The sequence below is a fragment of the Sebastes fasciatus genome, chromosome 12 (assembly GCF_043250625.1).
Source record: "Sebastes fasciatus isolate fSebFas1 chromosome 12, fSebFas1.pri, whole genome shotgun sequence".
Classification (NCBI taxonomy): domain Eukaryota; kingdom Metazoa; phylum Chordata; class Actinopteri; order Perciformes; family Sebastidae; genus Sebastes; species Sebastes fasciatus.
Window position 1 is genome coordinate 14,300,704 of NC_133806.1, and position 14,153 is coordinate 14,314,856.

At 41.3% G+C, this 14,153-nt stretch overlaps 1 protein-coding gene across 4 annotated transcripts in view; it reads left to right on the forward strand.

The window, feature by feature from the left end:
- The first annotated feature begins 1,679 nt into the window (after nucleotides 1–1,679).
- The window catches only part of chd4b (chromodomain helicase DNA binding protein 4b), a 28,013-nt gene continuing 15,539 nt past the window's right edge, over nucleotides 1,680–14,153 (forward strand). For 3 of the 4 annotated variants that reach the window (XM_074653295.1, XM_074653298.1, XM_074653296.1), the window contains exons 1-16: nucleotides 1,680–1,937; nucleotides 2,212–2,447; nucleotides 4,330–4,457; nucleotides 6,316–6,570; nucleotides 6,675–6,790; nucleotides 6,902–7,001; nucleotides 7,110–7,326; nucleotides 7,452–7,573; nucleotides 8,047–8,170; nucleotides 8,929–9,101; nucleotides 9,637–9,882; nucleotides 10,092–10,295; nucleotides 10,936–11,147; nucleotides 11,869–12,000; nucleotides 12,680–12,779; nucleotides 13,021–13,212. In XM_074653295.1, coding sequence (XP_074509396.1) covers nucleotides 2,384–2,447; nucleotides 4,330–4,457; nucleotides 6,316–6,570; nucleotides 6,675–6,790; nucleotides 6,902–7,001; nucleotides 7,110–7,326; nucleotides 7,452–7,573; nucleotides 8,047–8,170; nucleotides 8,929–9,101; nucleotides 9,637–9,882; nucleotides 10,092–10,295; nucleotides 10,936–11,147; nucleotides 11,869–12,000; nucleotides 12,680–12,779; nucleotides 13,021–13,212 — 2,385 coding nt within the window. In that variant the 5' untranslated portion in view covers nucleotides 1,680–1,937; nucleotides 2,212–2,383. The remainder of the gene's footprint in view (nucleotides 1,938–2,211; nucleotides 2,448–4,329; nucleotides 4,458–6,315; nucleotides 6,571–6,674; nucleotides 6,791–6,901; nucleotides 7,002–7,109; nucleotides 7,327–7,451; nucleotides 7,574–8,046; nucleotides 8,171–8,928; nucleotides 9,102–9,636; nucleotides 9,883–10,091; nucleotides 10,296–10,935; nucleotides 11,148–11,868; nucleotides 12,001–12,679; nucleotides 12,780–13,020; nucleotides 13,213–14,153) is intronic. The other variant, XM_074653297.1, reaches the window with a different exon arrangement.

The window sequence follows — 14,153 nt, forward strand, 5'->3', positions numbered from 1 at the left end:
TGTGTGTTTTATGAATGAATTTCCTCACCTTTGACCTGCATCCCACCACAGCACACCAAGATACAGGTATGGTGGGTGCTTTTACTTTGAAATAGTCATGTGAACAAAACAGACCCAGCTGAGCCAAAAATTACCATTTAGCGGGCAGTTTTATTTATTGTTTTTAAAATATTTTACAAAGTAAGCAGCATAAAACTACAATGTGCTGACACTTTTTTCTTTTGTGCAGCATAATTGCCATCTGTAGTTGATGTGATGTGCCTTGAAAGTCACATTTTGGCAATTCTAGTACCATTACAAAAAAAAAACTTTCACAGTCATATACATTATAGCTACTGATTTGATGTGAAATCTTTTTTACTGCATTAAATACTGAACTTGAAGGCAACATTTGTGTGTTTTATGAATGAATCTCCTCACCTTTGACCTGCATCTCCCACCATGTGCAGGAAATAGCATCTCTAATGCTACAGGAATCGGTGCTACTATGAACCAGAAATGATCAAAATGAATGCAGTTTATGTATAAAATGTTGAGTTTTCACGCTCCATGAATGCATTTCTGGCCTTCAGAGAGCAAAACACAAACCTACAAGTCAAAAGGTATTAGCTAACAAGTTACTGATCACATCCCTGTTCAATTTTGAAGAAATGATATCTGATATGAAAGCTCTTATTCTTTTTTAAAAACTAAGAAACCTATTTAAAATGTAGGAAACCTGATTAAAATACAAATACACAGTATAGCTACTGATTTGATGTGAACTCAAATCGTATTTACTGCATTGCAAACTGAACTTGACGGCAACATTTTGTGTGTTTTATGAATGAATTTCCTCACCTTTGACCTGCATCCCACCACAGCACACCAGGTATGGTGGGTGCTTTTACTTTTACACTTGCCTCTTACTCTTATGGACTTGCACACCTGTTGGCCTATGTTGCACTGTAGAAGGACTTGATCATACATAGACAGTCAGATCACAGTCGTCCTGGTCAACGAGACGGCTGTGATGCAGTCTAGCTGTAATAACAACAACAACACTATATGACAGGAGGCCTCTCAGCCTGCAGTAGCATCATCAAAGTATCTGACACACATCCAGCTCTGTTACACCACCAGGCTCAGCAGCAGTAGGCCTGTTTGACCTGCACACAGCGACTGTATGCATTACTGTATACCTGTGTTTGCATCACAGGGAACTAAAAGTGACTTCTTGGCGTGCGCTGCTCACTCCCCAGGTGGATGCTCAGTGAGTATTATTATGGTCTGTCACCAGTGGACTTGAGCTCCCCTTGGAGACCATGTGACTGTGTTTTTTTTTTTTCCTCTTGTCTTTTTTAGGAGTTGTATATTATGGGATGTATGCTGCTGCTGACTGCTGACTGCTGCTGCTGGGAGTATTATGGTCTGTCGAGGAGTGTAAGGGAGGGGGGGTGTCGCCATGACAACGGGGTTGCTAAGGGGGCTGGGACTACTAGTGGAAAGAGGAAGGAGAAGTGTGCGTGCAATGAGAGCGTGCATGTCTAGCTGTGTATGTGTGTGTGTGCGTGCGTGCATGGTGGTGGTGGTGGTGGAGGAGGGGGTGGGGGCAGCAGGCTGGAGAGTATTATGGTCTGTCCGTTTCCGAGGTAACTATGCAGAGTCCTGTGTGAGTGTGGGAGGGGGGGGGGATTATTATGGGATGTCTGCCCCCTTTGTGTGTTTGTGTGAGGATGTTAGCTAAGCTGAGCCTGTAAGAGGTTGGAGAGAGAGAGAAGCAACGTGTTCTGGGTCATTGGAGGATCTTCTTTCTTTTCTTTTATTATTATGACCATTTGATTTAATGAATGAGCTCTAAATGACAACAACAACAACATCAACAACAGGCTGACTTGTATTTGTTCTTGCACAGAGAAAGAGAGAGAGAGCACACCTCGACCCGGGACTATACTACAGTAAGTTTGTGCACATAGGGTTGCAATGCATGAACTTTTCTTTAATATATTGTTTTAACTCGACAGTGCATGCTTTAAATAATAATGCATGCAACTTCACGTGTGTGTGTATATATATACCTGCAAAATGCAACAATGTCAAAGCTATTATTCAACTTCTGTGCATCAATTTAGATCACATGTAATTAATAGAGGAAATGAGGAAAGGATATAGCTACATCAGCCAATGCCAATGCATATTTATATATTTATTTATTTATATATTTCTTTGCAGCCCCCTCCCTCCCTGTCTTCCTGTGGACACCCCCGGTCGGTCCATTCTCTCCCACAGTCCCACGTCATTCTGCCTCCTCCCTGGCCGACCAGAGGAGCACACAACACCAAGGTTTAGGAGGATTAATCCGACCAGCAACCAGCAAAGACAGTAAATTATAAACGCTGCAGTAATGTCGGGCAGCGAGGATGAGAGGGAAGACTTCGGAGCTCCAGACGAGCCCTCACTTCTTCACGGTGAGCTCTTCTTTATATTATTCTTATTATGATTCCTCTTGAAGGAGGTCCATCTCTCTGAGCTAACGCTAGCCTAGCCAGTCCGTCTCTCGACATGATATATACGACTAGTTAGATAACTAAGTCAAGGAAGTGTTTGTTGTTTCATGTTTTATGTTATTAACCTCCGTTAGTTCGCTGTCTGTCTTCAAGAGTGTGAACTGTCAAAGTTTGTTGTGCAGCAGCGAGAGAAACAGACAAGTTTCAACCTGTTCTGTTGTGGCATTCACTGTGTGTGTGCGTGCACGGTTTGCAAAGTCGTGCCAGTGCGCGCGTCCGTCTGCCCTCCTATTAATATCAATTCAATTTGCTTTATTGATCATGACTGTCAGGTGACTGTCAGGTGACTGTCAGGTGAACAATAATGCATAGCGTCAATTCAATAATAAATTAAAAAAATAACAAAATAAAAACAAAAACATATATATACATATATATACAATTAATTAAGCAAATATATATATATATATATATATATATATATATATATATATATCTCCCATGTGCAATTGCATATCAATTCAATTCAATTGACTTTATTGATCATGACTGTCAGGTGACTGTCAGGTGAACAATAATGCCAAATATTACAATATTACAAAATTAAATTTAAAAAAAATAAATAAATAAAACAAAAACATATATGTACATATATATACAATTCATTAAGCAAATTACAATATATAGATATTTATTCAAGAATACAGGTTTTAATCAGGCATTTAAAAAGGCAACTTCTTTTCCCATGTGCAATTGCATATCAATTCAATTCAATTTGCGTCAGGTGACTGTCATCAGGTGAACAATAATGCCACAGCGTCAATTCTATAATAAATAAAAACAAATTAAAAAAAGAACAAATTAAAAACAAAAACATATATATACATATATACAATTCATTAAGCAAATTACAATATATAGATATTTATTTATTTATTTTAAATCAAGAATACAGGTTTTAATCAGGCATTTAAAAAGCCAACTTCTTTTCCCATGTGCAATTGCATATCAATTCAATTCAATTTGCTTTATTGATCATGACTGTCATCAGGTGAACAATATTGCCAAAGCGTCAATCTAATAATAAATAAAAAAATAACAAAAGAACAAAATAAAACTAAAACATATATATATATACATATATACGATTCTTTAAGCAAATTACAATATATATATATATTTATTTATTTTTAAATCAAGAATACAGGTTTTAATCAGGCATTTAAAAAGGCAACTTATTTTCTGATATGCAATTGCATTGCAAATTTGCATTGGCATACATGTATTTTTTTTTTTTTACCTTTTATTTTAAACACAAACAAACATACAAACCACAATACAATCATACAATACCGTTACAAGACTGGTCCATACAAGAGAAAGAATAATAATAATAAATACATTTTAAAAAAAAGTTAAAGCATAAATAAAATTGAGGCACTGCACTTATATAGAAGAAAGTATGATGAAATGAAATGATGAATGAAGTCAAGAATTGTGTATGTGGATCGGATTCACGCCCACTGTCCCCTATTCAAATATTTGTTATTATACAGTTATTATCAATTGAAGTCCAGATTATATTGAACTCCCAGAGACATCTATTATGTGTTGTTGTGGTTGTCTCATAGGCTGTGACATGCACTGACAAATCCTGCAGCTTATATGGCGATGACACTATTTTCTCCAAGTAGATGTTGTATTTTATTTTGGTCAGAGAGGGAATCAAAATCTTGGAGTTTCTCTCTCTCTATCTTTCTCTGTCTCTCTGTGGCCTGCAGCATGAGCTCCTGTCCGCTTGTCTCCTCTCTCTCACTAATGACAGCATGTGTCACCCCTGCAGGTGAGGACGAGCCGGAGGATGCTGTTGTGTCCGACTTGGAGGAGGTACCCAAGGCGAAGAAGAAGAAGAAAGCCAAGAAGAGCAGCCGAGAGAGCAGGAGCAGCAAGAGGCAGAGACCCGTCAGAGAGGTTAGTTAGTCTGACAAACTTTGGTAAAAAGACCTGGTAAACAATTCTGTCAAACCACCACGTGGGGTCACATCTGGGGGTGCACACTCAACAAGGGACCCCTGTGAGGCTCTAGACCCTCAGACACTGGCACGGTTTGTGTTGGTTCAGGGGGCTCACTGAACCCCCCTAGAAATGCATCTATATTTTTTATAATAACGCAGAGCTAATCATTTATTGTAATGATAAATAATATTGACCTTGTTGTGTCTTATTATTGACAGAATAAGAAACCAACAGGACAAGAAGATAGATCTTTATTTATAGCCTGATAAAGTCGAACACTCTGTCCACACACTTTCTGTAACGCCATGTAAACAAACCATGTACCTATCAGCTGTGCGGTCAAGATTAGAGACTAGAGACGTAACCAGGATTGGAAATTAGCACCAGCCACCAGCCAAATGCTGGTAAAATATGCAAGTGGCTGCTAGAGTTGCTTCACTCACCAGCCTAAACAAACCAATGGTAATCTATTGAGTGGCAGGTGGACAAAAAAAAGTTAAATTCCAACACTGGACGTAACCACTTAAAAGATGGGTGAGTAGAACTTGCTATCTTCTGACGTCTGTGTTTTTTAAACAGAAACAGTTTTTGACTGTGATATTTACTCAAAATGACAATACAGCCAACAGTAACCTAAGTAAACATTCAGGCGATCTCCCTCCAGCCTGCTGCCACCTTATTAAGGTGTTTGTAGTGAAATGAGGAAGTATCGTATCAGATAATGACAGGAATAGCGACAGGAATTAATAGAAACGGGGCGTCAGACAAAAGTTCAGCTCAAAATGTTGCGCTATGCAGCGCGTCGTCGCTCGTGGCCAGTTAGGACATTCAAGTAGAAAACAATGCAATCAAACTGATTTTGTCACTATGCTGGCGTCACATTCAGTTTGGAGGGTGTAATGTGTAGGCTACACACATCCCACATTAGACCTCTCTGCGTTGTACACATTACATTCCTTCTAGATTCAAACTTCGCCTATGCTCTCAGATCTACTTGGACATGAACAAAAACACCCCAAAGTGATGGAGTTTTTGCAGGCAAATAGTAAATAATACAAGTCTGTCATGTGCTCCAGAGTTTTGTTTACAGCAGAGAGTGAAGCGAATCAGCTGTGAAAAAGATGCATTAATCATCATTTCTGTGGATAGATGTTGTAAATAGGGCTGTCGACGTTAACGCTATGAGTGATGAACCATGTTCTGGGGATGCAAAAACAAACCGTTCAATGACTGTACAAACCGAACCGTGCGCTTGTTGAACCGTTGCACCATTATTAAATACAAGCCTGTTCATTATTTGATGGCATAGAAGAGGCAATTATCTGAACATAAGCCTACTTGACCATTAAGTAGCCTTATTTCATGTATAAAATCAGTGTTCATATAATATAGAAATACGATTCATTTCTATAATGTAGAAATAACACACTTGTCATTCATTACTATCTATCAGTCAATCAATCAATCTATTTATATATTTTTGAGTTCTAACACATTGGTAATGTTTATGTTTTTCCCTAATGTGTAAAACAAACCGAAACTGTGACCCAAAAACCGTAATACAAACCGAACCGTGGGCTTGTTGAACATGTAATGACCGTGTAGCTCCATGGATGATGGCAGAGCTGTGTGACTTTCCATGCAGACTTCCACTTCCAAACAGAGCCGTAATTATCACAAGAAATCAAATAAAAATTATGACACTTTAATTTCTAGTTTATAAAATGTAGGAAGATATATAAAACATATATAAGCAGTAAGCACCAGTGTCTTTGTGTAATTTTAAAGTTAAAAGCATCTCTACATTTTGCAGGAGTTGCCAGTCAACTCCCCAGAGCGCCTGATAGGAGTAGAAGCAGCAGAGAGAGATGCAGAAGAGGGAGGCGTGCGGTCAGCGAGTGAAGGGAGTGATTATGCCCCTGGGAAGAAGAAGAAGAAACGCTCCAGCACTGCCAAAGATAAGAAGAAAGGAGGTGCGGCAGCAGAGAAAGGAGGCTCATCCAGCTCAAAGAGCAAACGTAAAGACCCAGAACCAGAAGACGATGAGGATGACGACGATGATTGCCAGGTAAAGATTCACTCAGACTGCAGAGTGGATAGTTAATTCCTTCAGGGCTAACACGACCTAACCTCCCCTGGCTGTTCTTTTCAACCCCTCTCCTCCCGCCTCAGCCTAAAAGCTCCACCCAGCTGCTGGAGGCCTGGGGCATGAAGGACATCGACCACGTCTTTACTCAAGAAGACTACAGCTCCCTCACCAACTACAAGGCCTTCAGCCAGTTTGTCAGGTGAGGAGTAGATATTATTGTTTGCTTCTACCTCATGATTGAAGGACCTATGTGTGTATAAATAAATATAATAAATAATCACTATATTTATTGAATATTTTCTGTCCTTAGGCCTTTAATTGCAGCAAAGAACCCCAAAATTGCAGTGTCCAAGATGATGACTTTAATGATGGCTAAGTGGAGAGAATTCAGCACCAACAACCCTCTTAAGGTATTGTAATCCTCAACAAGGTTGTAATGAATCATATGTTGCTGTCCGCTGGTGTGTTTGACATTAGAGAGCAGAGTTCCTCACTCTGTGCCGTGTCCTCTCCTGTAGGGTTGCGCCACTGCCAATGCAGCCCTTGCAGCTGCCAATGTGGCTGCAGCTGTGGAGAACATGGTGGTGGCGGGGACAGACGGAGGGCCAGAGACCGGCGCCGCCGCTTCACCTGCAACCCCTCCTGCTCCTGCTCCTGCCCCCGCTCCGGCACCTGCTGCACCCCCAGCAGTCCCGGCACCTCCGCTCCGCAAGGCCAAGACCAAAGAGGGCAAAGGTAAAGTGGGATACATATGGAGCATGATAGTTAAGCTTAAAATGATAAAGGTGGTTTGTTATTTATGAACTCTGTAAATAAAAGAACTACCTCCTGATTAAACTTTAATCTCTGTGTCCTCCCAGGTCCCAACGCTCGCAAGAAGTCCAAGCCCACGCCTAAGCCTCAGCCCAAGCCCAAGCCTAAGAAGGTGGCTCCACTCAAGATCAAACTAGGGGGCCTCAACAGCAAGAGGAAACGCTCCTCTGTAAGACCCCTTCTTTGACACCTAATTTTTCTGTTTTACAGTACAGTCTAGGGCTGCGAATAATGATTGTTTTCATTGTTGATTATTTTCTTGATTAATCGATTAGTTGTTTGGTTTGTAAAATGTCAGAAAATGGTGAAAAATATTGAACAGCTTTTCCCAAAGATGACGTCCTCAAATGTTTTTTGTCCACAACTCAAAGATATTCAGTTTACTGTCATAGAGGCGTAAAGAAACCAGAAAATATTCACATTTAAGAAGCTGGAATCAGAGAATTGACTTTTTTTCTTAGAAAATTACTCAAACCGATGAGTAGTTGACAACTAATTGATTGATTAATCGTTGCAGATCTAGTACAGTCTTTACGTTTGAGAATTAGATGATCATTAAGTCAGAATTTTGACAAAGTACTATAATGTAACCAGTTATTTCTCTCATTCCCAATGTCCTCTCTCTCACTGTTTCTCTATCAGAGTGATGAAGAGGAACCCGAGGTTGACAGTGACTTTGACGATGGCAGTTTCTCTGTGTCGGACGGCTCCAACCGCAGCAATCGTCCTAAGAAGAAACCCAAGAGTGCGAAGAAAAAGAAGAAAGGTTGGCATGGAAATATTATTTAAATAAGAAGTCGGTCCTGCTATCTGCATCAGTGCTGGACAGAGATTTAAGAACGTACAGCAGCTTAAGAGGCCGTTCACATGTTGCGTCTAAAAACACGTGGAAAACGCCAGCCGTTTTATTTTACAAGTTGCTTGGGAGGTAGTGCTCCTCTCGCGCCTGCCGTTACTAAGCAACCAAAACCTGCGTGCTGCGATGACGACGATGATGTTGCGGTATTTTAGCAGCAAAAGCGTCACTGACTAAACTAAACAAAGTCAAAACAAAGTTAAATGTATTTCCAGCACCGTAAATCCCTCACAGTAGCTTCACTGCTCAATTTCTCTGTGTCAGTTTGGCTCACCTTTTAACCGGATATTATGACGTCCTCGGACGGAAAGGGTGAAGCAAGTAAAATAGACAGATCATACAGCTTAAAAAAAAAAATATATATATTAATTTGTCCCCTATATACAGTATGTACCGTAGACTGATATTTACGTGCGTTCCTGCACTCCAAAAGTTTAACTATTTTTATCTCGGGGAAAAATAGGTGCTTTGGAATGCTGCCGTGTCACGACGGCGTTGCTACCACGTTTGTCTGCATTGACAACAATGGATTTGAGGGCGCAAAAAACGTTGCATGTGAACGGCCACTATGAGGTTTTGCTCAAATTCAAGGCCAAAATGTACTCCTTATGTATCCTTGTCACTGTATCAGTTGTTTCCCACTAATTTCTGTGGGTGTCCTCTCTCAGTAGAGACGGAGGAAGGCGATGGCTACGAGACAGACCACCAGGACTACTGCGAGGTGTGCCAGCAGGGAGGAGAGATCATTTTGTGTGACACCTGTCCCAGAGCGTATCACATGGTCTGTCTGGACCCCGACATGGAGAAGGCCCCTGAGGGCAAGTGGAGCTGCCCGCACTGTGTGAGTACCTCTCAGTGCTGTGCAGAGGAGACCATTAGGTCCCAGGTTAGAGAAGATTACTGGAGTATGAACCAGCAGAGCCAGAATTACACCTGTCTGTAAAGTATTGTTGTGTGGAAGTGTATAGCTGGAAAGTTGCCCTGACAGGAGGGTTGGTTGTTGGGAAATGGACTTTGTTAATGGTGATTTAAAAATCTTTTTGTGTTCTCCATTTCTCTTTGTCCTCTGCTGCCCCCCCCAACCCTTTTGCTCATGTTCCCATCTATCTTCTCCTATTCCCCCCCCCCCCTCCCACCATCCCCCATTTCCTCTTCTTGTCCCTCCCCTCCCTCCCTCCAATATGGCTCCACACGCAAACGTGCACACGCACATGCACGCAATGCACACACACCCCACCCCCGGCGCTCTTGAAAAATCACCCCACACCCCTCCCTTTTTTCCTTTCACTCCGTTCCGCATACCTTCCCTGCCTGTCTGCCACCCTCCTCCCCCTCACACTCACACCACCTCCCTCCGTCTGTAACTCTGCCACCAGGAGAAGGAGGGGATCCAGTGGGAGGCCAGGGATGAGCTCTCTGAGGCCGAAGTGGAGGATGAAGAAGACAGGAGGGACGAAGGGGTGGAGGAGGAAGACGACCACCACATTGAGTTCTGCCGGGTGTGCAAGGACGGCGGGGAGCTGCTTTGCTGTGACACCTGCCCCTCCTCCTACCACATCCACTGCCTCAACCCTCCTCTCCCTGAAATCCCCAATGGAGAGTGGATCTGCCCCCGCTGCAAGGTGAGCGCCGTGCGCTGGCGCTTGTGAGTCTGCGCGTGCGTGTGCTCACGTGGGCATGCATGCAGATGCAGATTCCATCTTGTGCACGCCTACAGTATTTCAGATAAAGCTTTTATTTTGCTGATTTCTAAGTCCTAAAAATACACCATTTCTATTATTGTTCATACCCAATCCTGAATTATTTCCTTCCATTTCCTACTTTCTAACAGTGTCCACATATGAAGGGCAAAGTCCAGAGGGTTATAACATGGCGATGGGGGGAGCCGCCAGCCCCCACGCCTGTCCCTCGACCTGCTGACCTCCCTGCTGATGCTACTGATCCCCCGCCATTGGCTGGCCGCAGGGAGAGGGAGTTCTTTGTCAAATGGTGCAACATGTCCTACTGGCACTGCTCCTGGGTGCTGGAGCTGCAGGTAGCACACACTCTCTGAAACTGAAACTGTATCCACATGGAGTTGTTGAGAGTTTGTATTTACTACTGTCAAAGTTAACGTGATAATAACGAGTTAACGCAAATTGGTTTTAACGCCACTAATTTCTTTAACGCATTAACGCAACATGTGATTTTTAGGTTGTAGCGGGCTCTAAAGCTAGAGAGAAGATACTGGTATCATATGAAACTAAGGAATCCATTGGTACCAGCCATGTCATACTAGCTTGAAGGGAAGGAGGCAAAATAAAGCTCAAAACTTGCACCAACTTTTGGCAAGGAAAAACTGTCTTTTCCATTTTTAAAGGGGTCCCTTGACCTCTGACCTCAGGATATGTGAATGAAAATGTATATATGGATATGGATATATTCATACATTTGCATAAAGCAGCATAGTAACCCTCTCCCATGTTGATAAGAGTAATAAATACTTCATAAATCTCCCTTTAAGGTACATTTTGAACAGATAAAAAATGTGCGATTCATTTGTGATTAATCATGGACAATCATGCGATTAATCGTGATTAACTATTTTAATCGATTGACAGCTCTAGTATTTACGAGCGCACAAGACACACAAACCCAATGGTCCCTTTCTCTGCCTCCCTGTCGCTCTTCCCCAGCTGGAGCTGAACTGCCAGGTGATGTTCCGTAACTACCAGAGGAAAACTGACATGGATGAACCGCCGCCGGTGGATTTTGGAGGCGAGGGTGACGAAAACAAAAGCACCAAGAGGAAGAACAAGGATCCTCTCTTTGTCCACATGGAGGAGGAGTTTTACCGCTATGGAGTCAAGATGGAGTGGCTGATGATCCACCGCGTCGTCAACCACAGGTAGGACACATATGATCTCATATGAAATACACAGTTCACCTATAAAAAGAAGCACTCAGTAAATTTAGTTTGAAGGTGTGGAGCCATCAGACTGAATTGGTATTTATCATAAAATTGGTATTTATCATAAAATTGCTGTTTTAACAGATGGTTATTTTATGTCCATTATTGTAGTTACTGATTTTATGTTTTATTCCTAATAAGAAACTGAAATAGTATAAAATGCAAAAAGCATAGAATTGCAATATATTTTAACTCCCCATAAGAACGATTATTAAGAATATCGTGTTGACAAAAGCAATTCATTGTATGAAGACAAAAAGTAATTCTGTATTTATTGATTTTTAGGGATACAAAATTAACAGAAAGTACATGAACAAAATTGACAACACATGAACACCGAGACCTTTCAAGCATGAAAATGACAATAAAAGTAATAATAAAAGTAATAATAAAAAAAAAAAAAAAAAAAAAAAAATTAACAGTAATAATAATATGAAGAGGGAGAAAAATAATCTTCTAATGCCTATTTACACAAAATCAGGTCTAAAGTTTGAGACATACACTTTTCATTTTGTCCTTCTGGGTTCTCAAGTTAAAAGTAATTCTACTTATTCTACTTATATCTATACTACACAGTCGTACACACCTGGAGAGTAAACACAGTAATAGTGCTCAACCGTAACTCCATCTTTCTTTGTGTTGTTTTTTTTCATGTTAGTGTTGATAAAAAGAACAACGTGCATTACCTGATCAAATGGAGAGATCTGCCCTATGACCAGTCAACCTGGGAGAGCGAAGACATGGACATCCCGGAGTTTGACACCTACAAACAGACATACTGGAATCACAGGTATGCAGAGATTTACAAAATGTTGGATAATTCAATAAACAGAAATGCATTTCAATTTGAATCATGTTAACACCACTTTGTTTTGCCCTGATATTCCGGATGCTTTGTAATCAGATGTTGCTTTAGCTTGCCTGGCTTCATAGCTTTTTTTCTCTAGTACCTGACGACACATGACGCATTTTGGTCCCCCGTCGCTGTTCTCAATAAAACCAAACACAATATAACTGTAGTCATATTTTCTCAATTTAGCTAGTTTGGCCTTAGCGTCACTTGACGACGTGGACTGACTCAAATATTTCTCCATTTCTCCACCACTGAGCTAAGCTGAGCAGCAGCAGGAACGCTGCGTCGCGTCCTGAGTGAAGTGACTGATTCATGACAGATTGACATTATGTGTCGCAATCATATTTCTATTGGCCCCAAGCTAATGTGGGTGGGAGTAATGGACGCAATATATTTGTTTTTATTTGTTTATTGGCACAAACGGTCCCCATCTGTAGATCTGTACTTTTTAATGATACAGCACAATTTTATAACTTATTGCCAATTATTTTGTGGACTCCCTGGTAGAGCACCACGGACCCATTGGGTGTCCCCGGACCCCACTTTGAGAATCTCTGATCTACATGAATGCAGTTGAAAATATGTTTTTATCTCACAAAGTGTCATTTTCTTTTAGAGAGCTGGTGATGGGTGACGAGGGCAGGCCCGTTAAGAAGCTGAAGAAGACGGTCAAAATCAAGAAGGCAGAGCGTCCACCTGCTAATCCAGTTGTTGATGTAAGTATTATGAAACTCTGGAGCAAAGAAAACAAACTTAACACAGCCTTGGTTATGATGAAACTGATCCTGCAATATGTAGTTTTTTCAATGGAGTAATGAATTATTAATTAAAAAATGAAGCATCGCTGTCGAGTGTATCCGCTGGCAGAAGGGGTATCTTTAAAAGTATCTATCTCTAAAAGTATCTTGAATCAGGACAGATGTGGAATTGATATTCTTCTTGGTTTCTTCTTTCCAGCCCACCATCAAGTTTGATCGGCAGCCCGACTACCTGGACAGCACAGGAGGCACTCTGCATCCCTACCAGCTGGAGGGGCTGAACTGGCTGAGGTTTTCTTGGGCTCAGGCCACAGACACAATCCTGGCTGATGAGATGGGGTTAGGAAAGACTGTACAGACTGCTGTCTTCCTCTACTCATTGTACAAGGAGGTAAGAACAGCATATGCATTTTAAGCGTTTTTATGTTATCCTGTCCTGATGCTAGGGATGTCACGATACCAGAAATTTAGTATTTGATTCCACGATTCTCGATATCCAATTCGATATCACAACAAAAAACAACACCTTTTTTTATTTGTGTTCAGTTTTTGATTGTGGGTTGTGTATGTTTATATTAAATATAATTTATAAAATAAAGAAAATCCCATGTACTTCAACGCACACTCCTTTATTGCCGTTTGCATACCGTATGCAGCATACTGATTTTTGCAGATTTATTATTAATCTCTGATGATAAGCCTAATACGAAGCCCCGCTAGACCCCTAGGAGAAATTTTTTATTAACTCGTTCCCTCGAGTTTGTAACTCGTTCCCCGGATTTCCAATCATTCCTGACAGTCCACGCATTGCTAATGTACGGAGCCCCCTTAGATGATGTACTTCGGTAAAGCTGGAAAGATATGGACAGATTCGAACTTCCTGGATCGATAACTCATAACCGAAACGTTGTTCCCTGATCCCTGATATTATTTTGTCCAGTCTGCCCTCCCCTGTCAGTCAATGTTGGTGGGTAGGGTTTCAGACATGTGACAAACAGTAAATCTGTCCAATAAAGGGGATGAGTTCAAAGTAAGGAACTCCATCCTAAAGGCAGGGCAAGACAAATACCATTGTTTACATATCTTGTTGTTTATCAGATAAACTGCGGCTGTGGCCAGCACCTTGTGTGAGTGTGTGAATGAGAAGCGAATTGTAAAATGCTTTGGATAGAAGTGCTTTATTAATGCAGCCATGTAATAAGTAAGGGATAATATACAGCAAGCCGGTCATTGTTGTGAAAGAAACCCCGACAGGGCGATGCTGCACCCCGATGCGAAGCGGAGGCGTCTCTCATCGCCCTGAAGGGGATTCTTTCACAACAATGACCCGCT